The 17,045-nt window shown below is 44.1% G+C and overlaps 1 protein-coding gene across 1 annotated transcript; it reads left to right on the top strand.

The window, feature by feature from the left end:
- Positions 1-4,905: 4,905 nt before the first annotated feature.
- On the top strand, positions 4,906-15,410 carry EDEM2 (ER degradation enhancing alpha-mannosidase like protein 2). The gene is made up of 11 exons (XM_056844084.1): positions 4,906-4,988; positions 6,917-7,027; positions 8,266-8,305; positions 8,727-8,832; positions 9,155-9,280; positions 11,041-11,252; positions 11,581-11,722; positions 12,414-12,538; positions 13,311-13,455; positions 13,910-14,031; positions 14,909-15,410. The coding sequence occupies exons 2-11, from the start codon at positions 6,933-6,935 to the stop codon at positions 15,404-15,406; spliced, it is 1,611 nt and encodes a 536-aa protein (XP_056700062.1). The 5' UTR covers positions 4,906-4,988; positions 6,917-6,932; the 3' UTR covers positions 15,407-15,410.
- Positions 15,411-17,045: the final 1,635 nt, after the last annotated feature.

Genomic DNA, 17,045 nt, shown 5'->3' with positions numbered 1-17,045 from the left:
ATGGATACTATTGTTATTTTTATCCTGCCTCTCCAAGATCTTGCTTGAGATAGCTAACAGAGCTTGACACTTGTAATACAACTACATCTTCTTGTGCATTTCTTTAAAGTGACTATAATTAAGGGAGGCGACAATCCGTGTACTAGTTCACTCTCCTAATTAAATTCAAATACTTAATTAATTTCCTTTACTGTACCCTTCACTCCAAGTTAGGACTTACAGAACTCCTGCTTGCTTTACTCTGAAGTCTTTGTCTAGGTCAGGTTCATCTAGATACTTTTTCTAGACACAGGCTTATTTTCTTCAGACAGCTCTTCTTATATAGCTCTAGGGTTCCCAGCTCCAGGTTGGGAAATACCTGGAGATTTGGGGGGTGGAGCATGAGGAGGAAGGGGTTTGGGGAGGGGCAGGACCTCAGTGGGGTATAATGTCATAGAGTCCACTTTCCATAGTGGCTATTTTCTCCAGGTGAACTGATCTCTCTTGCCTGGAGATCAGTTGTAATAGCAGGAGATCTCCAGCCACCACATGGATGTTGGCAAACCTATGTAACTCTTTTATCACACACCCCTAGTGCCTGGTGATTTCTCTTTAGGTAAAATTTGGAGAGATCTTATGGGATTTGCACAACCCACAGAGAATTTTTTCCTAGTCTTATTAAAACTCCCTAGATTATACTTGCCAACCCCCAGGGAAGGACTGGAATCCTCCCAGAATTACAACTGATTTCCAGACTACAGAGAGTGGTTCCCCCTGGAGAAAATGGCTGCTTTGGGTGGTGTAGGGTTGCCAGGTGACTGTTAATTAGCAGGCCTGCCCACTGCTCCTCAGCTGGCTGGCAGGGAAAGCAGGCCAGCTGAAGGGGGGCGATTTGCCCGTGTGTAGTGGCACACAGTGTAATAATGTACCTTCTGAGTTTACCCTGGAAGTGACTGGGACACTCTAGCATGTCTTTAAAAAATTCTATGAAAATCATATGGTTTCTATAGAGTTTTTGAGGGACATGCTACAGCGTCTCCATTGCTTCCAGGGTAAAACTGGAAGGGGTGTGTTTTGCGCACACAAATCCTTCCCCCACACACACACACACAGCGAAGCTCCCGCTGATGGCAAGGGGGGACCTGGCAACCCTGGCTCTATGACATTATACTCTGCTGAGCCCCTCCCCAAAACCTGCTTTCCCCAGCCTCCACCCCCAAATCTACAGAAATTTCACAACATGGGTTGGCAACCCTACCAAAGGCCCTTCGAGTCCAGCATTCTGTTGCCAGTGGCTGACCAGCTGCCTCTAACAGCGCATTCCTGAAAGGAATGCCTGCGTCAGTTTTAGGAGGCAACCCAGCGGCGTTGCCTCCTGGCGCCTAAAACCCGTGCAACCCTCATAGGGTTGCACGGGAGATACACCAGCAAAAAGCTGGTGAATCTTGCTAAAACAAAAAGGGGCACTCCCGAGCCGAAACGGCTCAGGAGGCCGACTAACGTTGGTCCCGTTCCCCACCCGGCACCAGAACGCCTTAGGAACGCCTCCTGGGGTGCCGGAATGTCTCCCGGCTCGCCGCCGCAGCCTGTGCCAGCATCCGGAGGCCGGCAGGAGTCTGCAGCAGCGTCCAGGCCCAGCGCTGCTGCAGCTGCGGCCGGGGACCGGCGACCAGGCCTGCACGCCGGCGCTGGGGCCACTCACTCCGGCGTGCGCCGTCCAGGCACCAGTGGTGTGGGCCCCTGCGCCTGCCCATATTTCGGGAATGGGCTATTAGAAGCCCACCAGCAGGATGACTGCAACAGCATCCTCCTACCTGTGCACCCCAGCAAATGAAAGAGGCATAAACAAGTAAGTGCACTTTATTTATCCCAGAAATTCTTTATTTGCATTAAAAGCATACAGTGTGTGGGGCCACAGACACGATAAACACGTTTGTCTCCATGTGGACAAACACTTTCAAAATATAATGCTTGCTACATGAAAGTTTTGTACACAGGAAATGTAGGAAACTTTTTCCTCTGTAGCAGGGTATGTGAAATAAAAGTAATCCACTGTGGACTGTGGCCAGTCCTAATCATTCATACAATAGTCAACCATGTGTGTGTGTGTGTGTGTGTGTGTGTGTGTGTGTGTGTGTGTGTGTGTGTGTGTTAAGTGCCGTCAAGTCGCTTCCGGCTCATGGCAACACTACAAATCAATGGCAAGCCAACACTACAAATCAATGGCAAGCCAATTTTTAAAAAACTAAAGTAAATGAGCAACTGATTTCAACCATGCCCTTGGCAAAATCTTCTCGTGGTGGACCAGATGACTTCTAAACACCTGGAAGCCATATGGCATTTCTAACCACATAAACTTACATATACTTAAACTGTCGACCTGGATAGAAAAAATAGCTGTCTTCCACATACTGAAGTTGTGTGATTGCAACCAGATTGTCTTTTAAAACATAGAATGTACATGAGTACCTGTGTTCATTTGTTGCAGTAAAAATAAAGAGTCCAATGGCACCTTAAAGCCAAACACATTTTTGTTCTAGCATAGGTTTTTGTGGGCTCTGGCCTACAAAAAACTGTGCTATAATAACCATGAAGGAGGGAAGGCAGCATGGTATAACCCAGTCTCGTCAGATCTTAGAAGCTAAGCAGGATTGGTACTTGGAAAGGATACCTCTAAGGATAGGGTTGCCAACCTCCAGGTACTAGCTGGAGATCTGCTATTACAACTGATCTCCAGCTGACAGAGATCAGCTTACCTGGAGAAAATGGCCGCTTTGGCAATTGGACTCTATGCCATTTAAGTCCCTCCTCTCCCCAAACCCTGCCCTCCTCAGGCTCCACCCCAAAAACCTCCCGCCAGTGGTGAAGAGGGACCTGGCAACCCTATCTAGGGAAGACTCTGCAGAGGATGGCAATGGTAAACCATCTCTGCTTAATCACTTGCCTTGAAAGCCCCTTGCTGGGGTTGTCATAAGTTGGCTGTGACTTGGTGGTACTTTACACATACACACACATGGTAACAATGTGTTAGTCCTGAAACTGTCGCAGGTCCCTGTTTTGTTTTCAGCTTTCACACTTGAATGTTGCTACTCCTCTGAAAATTTGGACTTGGCATCACCTCGCAGGCCTTATGAAAAAATGAAGCTCCACACTTACACTTCAGGACCCAATAAAGGTGGTCTACAGCCCCATGGTGCAGGGTGGTAAGCTGCAGTACTGCAGTCAAAAGCTCTGCTCACGATCTGAGTTCGATCCTGACGGAAGTTGGTTTCAGGTAGCCGGCTCAAGGTTGACTCAGCCTTCCATCCTTCCGAGGTCGGTAAAATGAGTACCCAGCTTGCTGGGGGTAAAGGGAAGATGACTGGGGAAGGCACTGGCCAACCACCCCGCAAACAAAGTCTGCCTAGGAAACATTGGGATGTGACGTCACCCCATGGGTCAGGAATGACCCAGTGCTTGCACAGGGGACCTTTACCTTTTTACAGACTGTTAACAGATATTTTTAAAACTGTTAAGACACTTCTTCGGAAGTCGGGCGATGGGTCACTTTTTTAAGGTGGGTGGAGGGTCGAGGGGATATCTTTTTGAATTTAATAATTTTGTAATCACGAATGTATCAAATAGTATATATAGGTACTCTTTTGTACTTTTTAATTTTAATTTTTTAATTTGTATTTGTTTGTTTTATGTTATAAAATTTACTAAAAATTTAGATGATAGATAGATAGATAGATAGATAGATAGATAGATAGATAGATAGATAGATAGATAGATAGATAGATAGATAGATATTGGTTCTTGTAGGTTATCCGGGCTGTGTAACCGTGGTCTTGGTATTTTCTTTCCTGACGTTTAGCCAGCAGCTGTGGCAGGCATCTTGATAGATAGATAGATAGATAGATAGATAGATAGATAGATAGATAGATAGATAGATAGATAGATAGATAGATAGATAGATAGATAGATAGATAGATAGATATTGGTTCTCGTAGGTTATCCGGGCTGTGTAACCGTGGTCTTGGTATTTTCTTTCCTGACGTTTAGCCAGCAGCTGTGGCAGGCATCTTGATAGATAGATAGATAGATAGATAGATAGATAGATAGATAGATAGATAGATAGATAGATAGATAGATAGATAGATAGATAGATAGATAGATATTGGTTCTCGTAGGTTATCCGGGCTGTGTAACCGTGGTCTTGGTATTTTCTTTCCTGACGTTTAGCCAGCAGCTGTGGCAGGCAGGCAGGCAGGCAGGCAGGCAGGCAGGCAGGCAGGCAGGCAGGCAGGCAGGCAGGCAGATAGAGAGATAGATAGATAGATAGATAGATAGATAGATAGATAGATAGATAGATAGATAGATAGATAGATAGATAGATAGATAGATAGATAGATAGATAGATAGATATGAAATGCACAAGAAGATGTAGTTGTCTTACAAGCGCCAGGCTCTGTTAGCTACCTCAAGCAAGATCTTGGAGAGGCAGGATAAAAAAATAACAATAGTGTCCATGTTCTGCCAGCTTTAAGGTCATTACAGACGCAGCGCCCCCTGCGGAGAACAGGCAAAAACCTCAGGATTCGTCGCCTTCTCCCAGCAACATAGATTCCTAGAGAAGCGGAGCCGATCCCCGCTACGGCGCCCTCAAGCGGTCAAGCCGCGATCGCTCTCCGCAAGAAGGAGGTACGAAAGCGACGTCGAGGCAAGAACTCTCGGCGCAAGCGCGTTGCGGAGCCCAGCGGCCACTTCGCGTCACCGCTATGGCGGGGGCTGGACGGTGTCAGGGGTCGTGATTGGCTGGCGAATGGGAGAGGGCGGGGCGGAGGCCGGAAGCGCGGTTCTGGGCCGTTGCTGGATGGCTGCGGCGGCGAGAGAGGCGGGGGCGTTCGGGCTGCCCTCGGTTCGCTCCCCTGATCGATGCTGCTGGGCTGGTGCTGTCTGTGGGTCCTGAACCTGCCCGGGCTGCTCTCTCCTGCCACCGGGAAGGGGGTTGACATCGCCCACTATAGGTGAGCAGGCAGCCGGGATGCGGTCAGCAAGGGCTGGCGGGAAGAGCCCAGCTCGCTGCCCTGGTTCTCACGGAAAGGAGCTTTGCCTTGAATGGCAGGCGGAATATTAGCTGGTGGAACTCCCCTCTGCATCGCTGTGTTGGGGGGGATCTGGACCGGTTGAACATCTGCCTGTTCCGCGGCCCTGCGTGGGAACTAAAAGGGGGGAGGAACGTGTCAACACCTTTCCCCCAGAGAAGAGGGTCACCTGATGCTTGATGACCTCTGCATTTCCTCAGCCTGCAGATTTGGAATTGCCCAGTTGTGTTTTGAGGCTGAATGAAAACGAAATAAAAACGTAAAGGGGAAGTCAGGCTGATTGTTCTTCCTAAGGGGGAAGGAGGACAGTCTTGGAGGGATTAGGGAAGCTTTGGGCTAACTTCTCCCAAGGGTGCAAAGAGGGGATAGTTTCCTTTCTGTCTTCTCTCTCCTCTTCATAAAGTATAGCAGGCAGTTCAGCAAGGAAGGTGGAAGGGAGAAAGTGGCTGAAATGGCTCTGCTTTGCAGAGCCTAAGGTCCCAGGAAGGTATTGCAACCATGACGTGGCAGCTGCTGGGGGGAGGGAATCTGTGTGGTGATGTTCCACGCGGGACTGTAATTTTTGAAAGTAGCTCATGTAAATCCTAGAGCAGTTACCTGATTAAGGAATTCTTAGTTCACTAGTTGAATGAGATGGGGAACCCATTCCTAAGGGGGGCGGTGTAGATACAATGTGGCCAGGAGCAACGCAGCCGCACCTCCTCATCAGAGGCTTCCCAGCTGCCACAGAGAAAAGTATTTTACACCCCAAAACAGGAAAAGTGGGGGAAATGGCCCATTGCAAAAAGCAAGGCTCACCACTAGAAGAGGTGGTTGTGGTTTCCAGGCACTGGAGTGTGTGTCACCCAGGTTGGTGCAAGTGCCTGTAATCCTGGGTTAAAAGGGCACTTGTGCCAGCGTGGGGTCACGCCAGCTCCTATGCCAATTTGCCCCCCGTCAGGAATGCGCAGTTAGTGCATTAAAACTGCACACACTTCATATGCCTAATGAAGCACGGAAGAAGAAAGCATCGTTTGTTTTTAGATTAAATGTATTTGTTGTAGCAAGTGCCATTTAAGGAGTGTACCTTCTTGTTTGAGAGAAAGGGAAGGGCTTCTAATATTGCACTTGTGATTTGCATTTTTTATTAGTCCATTCATAATATTTTAGCATGCTGTTGATTCAGCCGAAGACACTATCTTAACTGACCAAAATGCTTTCAATCAAATGGGTTTAGCGCTGTGGTCCTAGTAAATATCTGTAATCATCTAACATTATGGCCACTTATTTGATGAGCCAGCGTGGTGTAGTGGTTAAGAGCGGTGAACTCTGATGTGGAGAACCGGGTTTGTTTCCCCACTCCTACACACAAAGCCAGCTGGGTGACCTTGGGCTAGTCACAGCTCTCTCAACCCCACCTACCTCACAGGGTGTCTGTTGTGGGGAGGGGAAGGTGATTGTAAGCCGATTTGATTCTGCCTTAAGTGGTAGAGAAAGTCAGCATAAAAAAACCCAACTCTTCTTCTTCTGTTGGGGAGACTCTCAAGGTGACAGAGGTATGTTTTGAACACCTTTTCCAAACTATTTTAACCTGCCTGAAGGTAGACAAATATGTGGTGAGTGTGCCTGCAGATGGAGGAGGACTCACAACCTGTGACTGCTGGTTTTATGAGAATCTCACGTTTATCTTAAGCAGCTTTGGGGATGAAATGTTTGGAATGTACCAATGAGAGGATCCTCAGGGCACTGCTTTGCAGTGATTATTGGAGAACCTGTTGCTGACAGCACTGTACTGCTCTCTGAAAAGTTAAGAAGCATTGCCTGCTTTTAAATACCAGTCTAGTGTGTCACCTCTCTTTTTCCCCCTTTAGGGAGCGAGTCAAGTCCATGTTTTACCATGCTTATAATAACTACTTGGAAAATGCCTTCCCATACGATGAGCTGCGTCCTTTGACATGTGATGGGCAGGATACTTGGGGAAGGTACAGGAAAGAGTGAATATTCTTTTGCTTGCATGTGGAATTTTATAAAGTGGCCCTTTCTTAGAGAAAATCCTCATCAGGTTGATGAAATGGGCCTTGTGGCAGAGACAATTTGTCTGTCTTTTATTCCTGTAGCCCAGAAGATCTACACAAGCAAACATGAAACAAAAATGTAGAAGTAAACGTACTGTCAGTTCTGTAGTCTCAGGTGTCAAATGCAGAAACGATGTAGGAGGTTGACAGCATGAACTACTGTGACTAGGATTAATAAGACTAGTGAAAGTGGAAAGCTGTTGCTTCATACAGTCTAATTTGTCTCTTTAATAAGGGAGAGAAATGACATTAAAAAGAACATTTCACAATATTGTGGTACAATTTGTCAGGCTTGTTCCCCCTCCCCCCAGCCCACCCATGGTTGTTAGGGGAACAAGTCTTGGAAACTCTTGCTGTGTGCAGCTTGGAAACACATTACTTCTTTAACAAGCAGACACTCACAAATCACAAACTGGTGTTCGTCCTCAAAACCGTGCTCCAGATGTTGCAACAAATAGTGATTTGCTGCTGAAGTGAATGGTTTTCCAAGCTAGGTAGGAAAAGAGAAGTGGGGAACATACAGTCCTGAGGATTTCCAAGTTTTGTTCCCATAATGACAAATTGGGGCAGATGTGAATAATTCCTAAGAAAGCCTTAGTTGTTAATTTCACTGTATTATTCATTGCACTTCTTGGATACTCCTTTTGGACTCATAATTCCAGAGGGGTAGCAAAAATAAACAGGAGCCTTGTGGCACGCTTAAGGGTGAACAGAAGTCTACCTTCACTCTCAGGCCATAGTCCACTAAAAAATGAACTAGAATAAAATTGTTTTAGTCTTCTTAAGGTGTTACAACTTCTGTTTTTGGTTTGTTTTGGAATAGACATTTCTTAATATGATAATGTAATTTTCACATTCTAATGTACAAACGATGCTGCCAGGACCACTTCATACGTGTTAACTTTTTCGTTATGCATCTATTGCTTCCTTTTAGGAAATCATCACATATTGGTTGTTCTTGGAGGTTTGGCACCGCAATTCCATATTTAATCAAGATAAACAATTTCAAGTTGTTTGAAATTAATTAGTGCAACAACTGTGTATATATTTTTTCCTGTTGTAGGAAAGGAAAAGCCCATTGGTTAAATTCCCAAGTGCATAAAGTTTTCTTCATGGCATTTATATTGCCTTCTGTTCCCTTTCAGTTTTTCTCTCACACTGATTGATGCTCTGGATACTCTACTAGTAAGTACTTTTCCTCAGTACCAGCATATTTCCTCGTTTCCTCTGTCTTGCCTGTTTTTCAAGTGTCTTCCATTAGAGTAAAGAATAATTCCTGTTCTTCATACTTGCCATTTCTCCTCTCAAGGGGTTAAGAAGAGCTGCCAGTGATGTATCTCCAGCCCTTCCATCTCTCACATATTCTGTATTAAAAATGCAGAAAAGATATAGTGTTTTCTGTGCCTTCCATGTAATGACGCTGCAGCAGACATTCCTAAACAGGGCTGATCACTTCTGGCTCATGTGCTACACTAGATTACTCTAAAAGTACCAAGGACATCTGTAATGTATGTCCCATCATCACTGATCTTTCACTGAATGTAGTTGTTTGCTGTTTCATGAGGTTTTGGTTGTGCTTTCTGTTATGTTGGGATTTGTCTTCCAGATTTTGGGGAATGTCTCAGAGTTCCAGAGAGTTGTCAGTGTGCTGCAGGAAGGCGTGAATTTTGATATTGACGTAAATGCTTCTGTCTTTGAAACCAATATCAGAGGTAGGTACAAATCTGGTGAGCATCGAGGGTTGGAAGTATCTTCCATAAGGCAACATAGAGACAAAGGTGACTGTGTAGCAATAAGTAAAATGTACGGTAGTTGCTGTGACTTGCTTGTTCAGATGAACACCAGATGCTGGAGACAAAAAGAAGGGAGGGCTGTTGCCTTTATGGCCTGCTTGTCATAAGAAACCATCCATTGTGCAAGCATGTTTCACAGTTTCTGCCAATGGCAGAGTGGAAGAGAACTGCAGTATGTTCTGTATTTTGCCCTTGACAACACTACTTTGCTTCAATATATGGGGTTTTGGTCTTTTTGCAGTGGTTGGTGGCCTCCTGTCTGCTCACTTGCTGTCAAAAAAGGCTGGCATTAAAGTGGAAGCAGGATGGCCGTGCTCTGGACCCCTTCTGAGAATGGCAGAGGATGCAGCTCGAAAGCTTTTGCCAGGTGACCATACTCACAGAGCTTAAGCATTTGTCTCCTCCCGTCCCCCCCTCCCCAGTGTTGCATAACAGGCTAAATGTTAATATTTTGAATGAAGTGAGGTTGCTTCCACAGTAGCTGTTTAGTCTAATTACCATCATTCATTCACACAGTTTAACAAAGAATCCTGATGTCAACTTGCTGAATTCCAGTGGTTTCCTTGTGATTCTGCTGTGGTTTTTTTCCCCAGACCTGATTTATGGTGCTTTCTTAAAAAAGTGAAATGGCTGCAGATCCAGAGACTGTCAGTGTGGACAGTCAGGGCACTGCTGAGGTTTCTCAGGGCTATTGTTCTTTTCCTTCTGCTTCCAACTTAATTTTTCCATTTGGTTGTCTCTAGTATTTATGAATCAGTTGTTAATTATCAGTTCATTTCAGGGTGTGAGGAATGGGATTAAATACTGGCTTTCACTTTGCTGCCAAAGCTGTTTTTTGTTTTATTTATGACCCGTTGAACTGATAATGAACTATTGGTTCAGCAATGCTGTGACCAAGATAAATAACTTGTTAGGGTATAAACGAAGAAACAGAAAGGAAATTACAGGGCTAACTTTTGAATAAACCCATGGACTTTAAGAACTCAAGAGGAGCCCTGCTGGATCTGACCAATGGTCATTCTAGTCCAGCATCCTGTTTCACACAGCAGCCAACTAGTTCCCCTGGAAGGCCAGCAAACAAGGCACAAAGGCCATGGCCTTCCCCTGAGGCTGCCTTCTAGCACTAGTATTTAGAGACTTGCTGCCTCTGCATATGGAGGCTCCCTTCAGTCACCATGGGTAGTAGCTATTGATGGACCTCTCCTCCATGAATGTGTCTAATTTTCTCTTGAAGCAATCAATATCCATGACCATTCACTGGCAGTGAGTTCCACAATTTAATCACTCATTGAGTAAATAAGTATTTCCTTTTGCCTATCCTGAAAGTATTGCTGATCACCTTCATTGAGTGCCATGAGTTGTAGTATTATGGGAGAAGGAGAAAAAGTTCTATCTACTTTCTCTTTCCTGTGCATAATTTTATAAACCTCTAGCATGTCCTTCCTTAGTTGCCTCTTCTCAAAACTGAGAAGTCCCAGACTTTCCTCCTAAGAAAGGAGGTCGAACCCTTTAATCATTTGGTTGCCTCCTTGTGTACTTTTTCCAGCTCTGCAATATCCTTTTTGAGATACACTGACTAGAACTGCACACAGTATTCCAAATAAGGCTGCGCCATAGCTCTTTACACAGGCATTATACCATGGACAGTTTTAATTCAGTCCCTTTCCTAATAATCCCCCGCATGGAGTTTGCCTTTTTCCACTGCTGCCACACACTTTGACATTTTTTATCAAGCTATCCACTACAGCCCCAAGATCTTTTTCCTTCTCAGTCTCAGCCAGTTCAGACCCCAGCAGCATATATGTAAAGATAGAATTTTGTGCTCCTTTGCATATCAGTTTAGGCTTACACTTATGAACACTGTACTTCATTTGCCACATGGTTGGCCACTCAGCTAGTTTAGAGACATCCTCCTGAAGTGCTTCACAATCCTCCTTGGTTTTCACCATCCTGAATAATTTGGTATTACTTGCCAACTTGGCCACTATACCGCTCTCCCCAAATTAAATAGCACTTATCTCAGTCAGGCTCTGGAAAAGGAATGGCTATGCTGAATACCCCTTGGCATGTGGCTTCAAGCTTTTCTCTACAACCACGGGGGCATTGATAGGTTTATTTGTTCTCCAGCTTTTCAGACCCCAACTGGAATGCCATACGGGACAATTAATTTGTTACATGGAGTCAACCCTGGAGAGACCCCGGTGACTTGCACTGCTGGCATCGGTACATTTATAGTAGAATTTGCTACTTTGAGTCATCTTACGGGTGATCCAGTATTTGAAGATGTTGCCAGAAAAGCTCTTAAGACCCTTTGGAAAAATCGGTCTGAGATTGGTTTGGTGAGTAAAAAAAGTTCTGATCTCTTTATCTATTTGGTTCCATTTTTATCATTCAGATCTCTGTGGAGAATACAGAACTTAGATGAGCTGAGAGCCTTTTTTTAAATGTATACTTTTGCTACTAAATAAAATTTAAGAATGGCTATAAGTCAACTTGTTTGTGGCTATACAGTTAGCATTTTTCCTAGGTGTTTTTAAAAAATCTAGTATATATTAGAGGGCAGGGTTCTGTATTTGAACAGTATAGAAATACAGGATCATTCTAAAAGCAAACTGTAGCTCTTAATAAGTGAGCTTTAATTGTCTTTCTCTTTTTTCCTCCCTTCAGGTGGGTAACCACATTGATGTGGTAACTGCCAAATGGGTGGCTCAGGATGCTGGCATTGGAGCCGGAGTAGATTCCTACTTTGAGTATCTTGTTAAAGGAGCCATCCTCTTGCAGGACGAGGAGCTGATGTCCATGTTCCTCGGTGAGAAACTGACGGGTTGTCATTCCTGCTGCAGTGGCTTTTGCAAGATTCGGATACAAAAAATATTATGTTCAATTTACTGTCAGTGCAGCATATCCAGATGTTGGATAAGGAACCCATCTGCATTAAAGATGCTCCTCCGCATTATCTCCTGGCCCATGTCTCTTAATGCTTTAGGATCCAGCAAGGAACCATCCTCTACCATCCTATCCACAGCTTCAAACCCTGGCCCTCTTTCCCCCAGAGCTCCCCATCCTTCATCCAAGCCTTTGAAAGGGAGTTGTTACCAGAACGCACACTCAGTCCTGAAGCCTGGCCTAGTCTCTTGCAGATTGCTGAGATAGAGCCCCACCTGAACTCAAAGCAGTAAGACCAACTTCAGTAAGCATTCACTGTGGTACGACTGATCCTCCTTGTGCTTCCCTTGTTGGCCTTTAGGATGCTTTCTGAGCACCAATGCCTGAACTGTAAGGTCTGGTCCTGCAAGTAGGCTTCCCGCTGTTCTAACATCTTTGTATGGCTGTTCTGTTTGCAAGACGTCAAAGAATATTATAACAATATTCCCCTTAATTTAATCCTTCAAAGATTATGGAGCTGAGAAGATGAAGCCTGCTCATTTTGCTGTACTCTGAAATTATGTTCCATATCCCATTTTTTTATCATTGCTTTTCACTTTCCCTTCTTTCTGTAGATTATAACAAAGCCATAAAGAACTACACAAAATTTGATGATTGGTACCTCTGGGTTCAAATGTACAAAGGGACAGTCTCGATGCCAGTCTTCCAGTCCCTTGAGGCTTACTGGCCTGGCTTACAGGTAACAGCTGCTGTCAAAGAAAATCATGTTACCCATTGCTGGTCTCTCTTCTAGGCCCATCAATAGACAACCAGAAGTCTATGTTCAAGGGAAATGGGGGCAGGTATCAACATCTGGGAAACGTTTTTGTGCCATGTCAGCAGTACTAGGGAAGATGCAAGAAAGCACATTCTTGCCCTCTGTCTTAACTGAGGTGTCATCCAAGATTCCTGCTGAGAATCCAACAAAGCCATTCCTGTGCAGGAACAAAAGGAGTGATTTCTTAGACTTAATCTTGAAGTCCCACACTGTTTAGATTATACATTTCAGATGTGAAAAGGACTGTTTAGCCGTTGAGCTACCTCAAGTTTCCCTAATTTCCAACCCTTTTAAAGCCACATTTTCAAAATGTAATTATTTATTGTGGATTGGTTTTATTAACTTTCAAGGGTAGCCATGTTGGTCTGCTGTAGAGCAGTTAGATTTGAGTCCAGTAGCACCTTCGATACCAACGAGACTTTCAGGGTATAAGCTTTTGAGAGTCAAAGCTGCCTTTGTCAGACACAGTAGACTCAAATCTTGCTGGTTTTATTAGTAGCTCACTAATCTCTATGTTTAGAAGAGATGTTTACTGTTTAGTTTAGACTGTTAGTGAATGACTGGTGCAAGGTCACTCAGCAAGCGTCATGCCTGTGTGGTGATTTGAACCTGAGTCTCCCCAGTCTGACATCCTCACCCCTACACCATATCGGTTCTCACTGTTACCTCCCTGGGTTTTTCTATCTATTTCCAGAGCCTTATTGGAGACATAGATAATGCAATGCGAACGTTCCTCAATTATTACACTGTTTGGAGACAGTTTGGTGGCCTGCCTGAGTTCTACAACATTCCCCAGGGCTATACAGTGGAAAAACGTGAAGGATACCCACTTAGACCTGGTGAGTATGAAGCCAACATGATCCATATAGAGCATTTGTTGTGTATAAGGTTTATACAAACAAATAATACTCCAGATGCCTCAATAGTAGCTTCCTTCTTGAATTTGCTTTGTTGTTGGTCTAGGCTGCAGAACCCATCGTGTGTGTGGGGGGGGGAAGCACAGCAAATTCCCATTTCAGTGGTAGTTTGACCTCTTTCTGTTTAAAAATGGTGCGCAAAGGGAGGAAAGAGCAACTGGCTAAAATATTGGAACAGGTCCCACACGAGCAGGGTGTTGCCAGGGGGCTAAAAAAAAAAAAGTGGCCCAAATAAAAGGGCACCTGGAGCTTCATTGTCTTCGGGTGGTAAGAGACACCCCCCCACACACTCAACTACTTTGTGGATTATCTGGGTGCATTTGGGAGGGGGCTATGCTGACATTGTGTAATATAAATATTTGTTTGGATTTTTCAGAGCTAGTTGAGAGTGCAATGTATTTATATCGTGCTACGCAAGATCCTACCCTATTGGAGCTGGGCAGAGATGTCGTAGAAGCAATAGAGAAAATCAGCAAGGTTGATTGTGGCTTTGCAACAGTTAAGTGTCTCTCCTGAATTATTTATTGACTAAAATAGCTCTATCCCACCTTTTCTTGTGGATCAAGGCAGCTTGCACATCACAGTGAAAACATTACAATTAAACAAAATAAAATTCCTCCCCCCCCCGCGCCCCCCAAAGTTGTCTGCAGTTTATATCTTATTAAAAGCCCTGGTGAATAAAAATGGCCTTGCAGCACCACCTGAAGACTTCTTCCCCATGCTTGTTCCACAGAGTGGAAAACGAACTGATGCCAGGTGGGCCACCTTGTGGGGGAACAGCCAGCAGATGGCAGCCTGAAGACTATCGTTGCCCCCAGGGACTTATGGAAGGAGGTGGTCTTTTAGATATGTCTGTCCTGCCCCATAAAGGGCTTTTAAAGCACCTTGAATTGGACTCTGAAACAAACTGGCAGGCAACATAGCTCTTTTCAGATAAGTATGATATGTTCCTGCCAGCTAGCCTCTGACATTAATTGGGCTTTTGCATTCTGAACCAGTTGCAGCTTCCAGGTTGTCTTCAAGGACAGCCCAACGTAGAGCACATTACAGTAGTCCAGCCACAAGGTAGCAAAAGGATCGAGCATGGTCAGATCGGCTGAGTCTAAGAAAGGATTTTTTTCTGCTGCTTGTTGGGGGTCCCTCTCAAGCCTCCCTTTCCACCATCAGTCATTAGACTAACAGAACACAAACACTTGTCCTCTTTCATGTGTTTCCCGTGGATCAAATGCAGCATCAGCTCTGATTCAGCATTGCTGGTTTCTAATGTCATGATTCTTCCCATTGTATGTTGTTCGGGTAAAATTGTAACAAAATTCCTGAAACAATTTGTCAGGTTCTGAAATAGCCACTGATCTCTTTTAGTTCTTTCTTTTAGATCAAAGATCTGAGAGATCACAGATTGGATAACCGCATGGAGTCCTTCTTCTTGGCCGAAACGGTGAAATATTTGTATCTGCTGTTTGACTCAGATAACTTTATTCATAACAATGGGTCGTCCTTTGATGTCGTGCTGACACCATATGGTGAATGTGTTCTGGGTGCTGGTGGATACATCTTCAATACGGAAGCTCATCCAATAGACCCAGCTGCCCTGCACTGTTGCAGGAAACAAAAGGAAGAGCAGTGGGAAGTGGAAGATTTAATGCGGGAATTCTATTCTCTGCAGAGAAGCAAGAAGTTCACGTTGAGGAGAACGTCCGATAAAAGAGGAGGGGAAGGGCAGAAAGACTCTGTAAACCCTTCCTCTGAACGCTGTAAGGAGCAAATGAACTCTAAACAGAAGGAAAGAAGAATGCCCCTATTGAGCTGCCCCAGTCAACCCTTTAACTCAAAATTAGCAGTTTTAGGGCAGGTCTTCTTGGATAACACATGATTTATTTTTCTTCTTAATTGATTCAGTTTCTGAATTCAATAAACATATATTTTATTTGAACTTCCTCTTGCTGTTTCCTTAGTAATATCTATAGCGTATACTTCTAAGATACGTAGTTTTTCAAAATGTGGTAAGTCCTAAACTGATGTACCTGCACTTTAGAAAGTGGGAAGAGGAGAGCAACAAAAAAAAGTGTCGTGAGACACTTCCTATATCACTCTGCAGTTCTCAGATTGTCTCAGCCCTTAACATATGCCTCTTTTTTTAAAAAAAATGCTTCCTTCCTCTTTATCAGAAAGTTTGTGCTCTCTTAATCCTAGACAAACAAGGACCAAGAAGGAAGTTCAGTCTGAAATTAGTAATTATGATAATATCTCAGGATATAATATCCAGAACAAAAATATCTCTGGTCTCACTAATTCCTAAAAAAATATTGCAAGAAAACATTCTGGTGAAACACACTTTGGAAAGTAAGCGTTCAGAGCAATTTGCCAGATTGTGGATGCTGGCTCTAACGGGAATGAGTAACCAATAGCCCAAGTGTATGTGCCTGAATTAAGTTCTAGTTAGAATGCTCAACCTAGGCTGGTCCAACAGATGTTCCTTGTTACAGGGCTCGTCTAACAGCAATTGAAATTACATTATTCAAAGTGCTTTGAGGGTATGAAATCATTTTCAAATTGTTCTTCTCATTCCTAGTGTGGAAATTGGAAAGAGGTAATTGTTACCTTGGGACTTCCCAAGTAGGACAAAATAGTGACTTCTGATTCCTATTTGGTCATTCTTGTAGATGGCAATGGCAGTCTTCACCTCATTCCACAACTGGCAGTGGTTGATGCTGTTTATACCATTCAGGGCATTCTTCTAATGCTAAGACAAAAAGGCATTGCACAAGGTAGAAAGGTGGGCCTTCTTGTTATTAAAGAGGAAACGTAAATAAATGAAGCTTTGACTTAAAATGTGGAATTTCCCAAACACTAGAAGAGTTCAGATGATGCAGCTGGTATAATGTGTTCCTGGTCCCCAAACTGACAGGAGACCACACATTTTATGTTGCAATTCCATTCATCCAAGTTATTTTTTTAAACTAGGTGAGTCTCTGCCTGAAATGCTAGCTTTTGTTTAATGCCAAAGTAGAGGAAAGCACCAAATATGTTCATATACAGGAAATAAGCTGCTAGAAAGGGTGTGGACTCGTCAGAGATGAGGCTGTTTTTATGGGGCTGTCCCAACATACACAACCCACCTTTTCATTCTAACAATACAGCCTACCCTGAAAAAGGAAGAAAGCTCTCATTTGTAGATATGTAACTTGAATTGCACAAAGGGCCCTTCTGTTTATTCATTCTTCTGAGAGAAGTAAGTAATTCCACCAGTGTATTCTGATGTTCCTTCTCGTCATGATGTTTGCAGTGAAATTCAAGAGCAGTTTAAGGTGCATCCAGGAAGGGTGAGTTCAAGACCACTGCATGTAATAACCTACCTCTCTTGGAGGTACAAACTGGCCTGCAGAGTTCAAGGAAGAATTACCAGACTTTGCTATAGTCTAGGATTTGCCAATGTTCAGGGCCTCTTTCTTGCCCTCCCAGATTACAGGGGCTCCTTACCTGTGTATTTGTGCTGATGTCATTCCATAGTC

Source organism: Euleptes europaea, chromosome 2 (assembly GCF_029931775.1).
Source record: "Euleptes europaea isolate rEulEur1 chromosome 2, rEulEur1.hap1, whole genome shotgun sequence".
In the NCBI taxonomy this organism is placed as follows: Eukaryota; Metazoa; Chordata; class Lepidosauria; order Squamata; family Sphaerodactylidae; genus Euleptes; species Euleptes europaea.
This window is presented reverse-complemented; position numbering and strand designations above follow the sequence as displayed.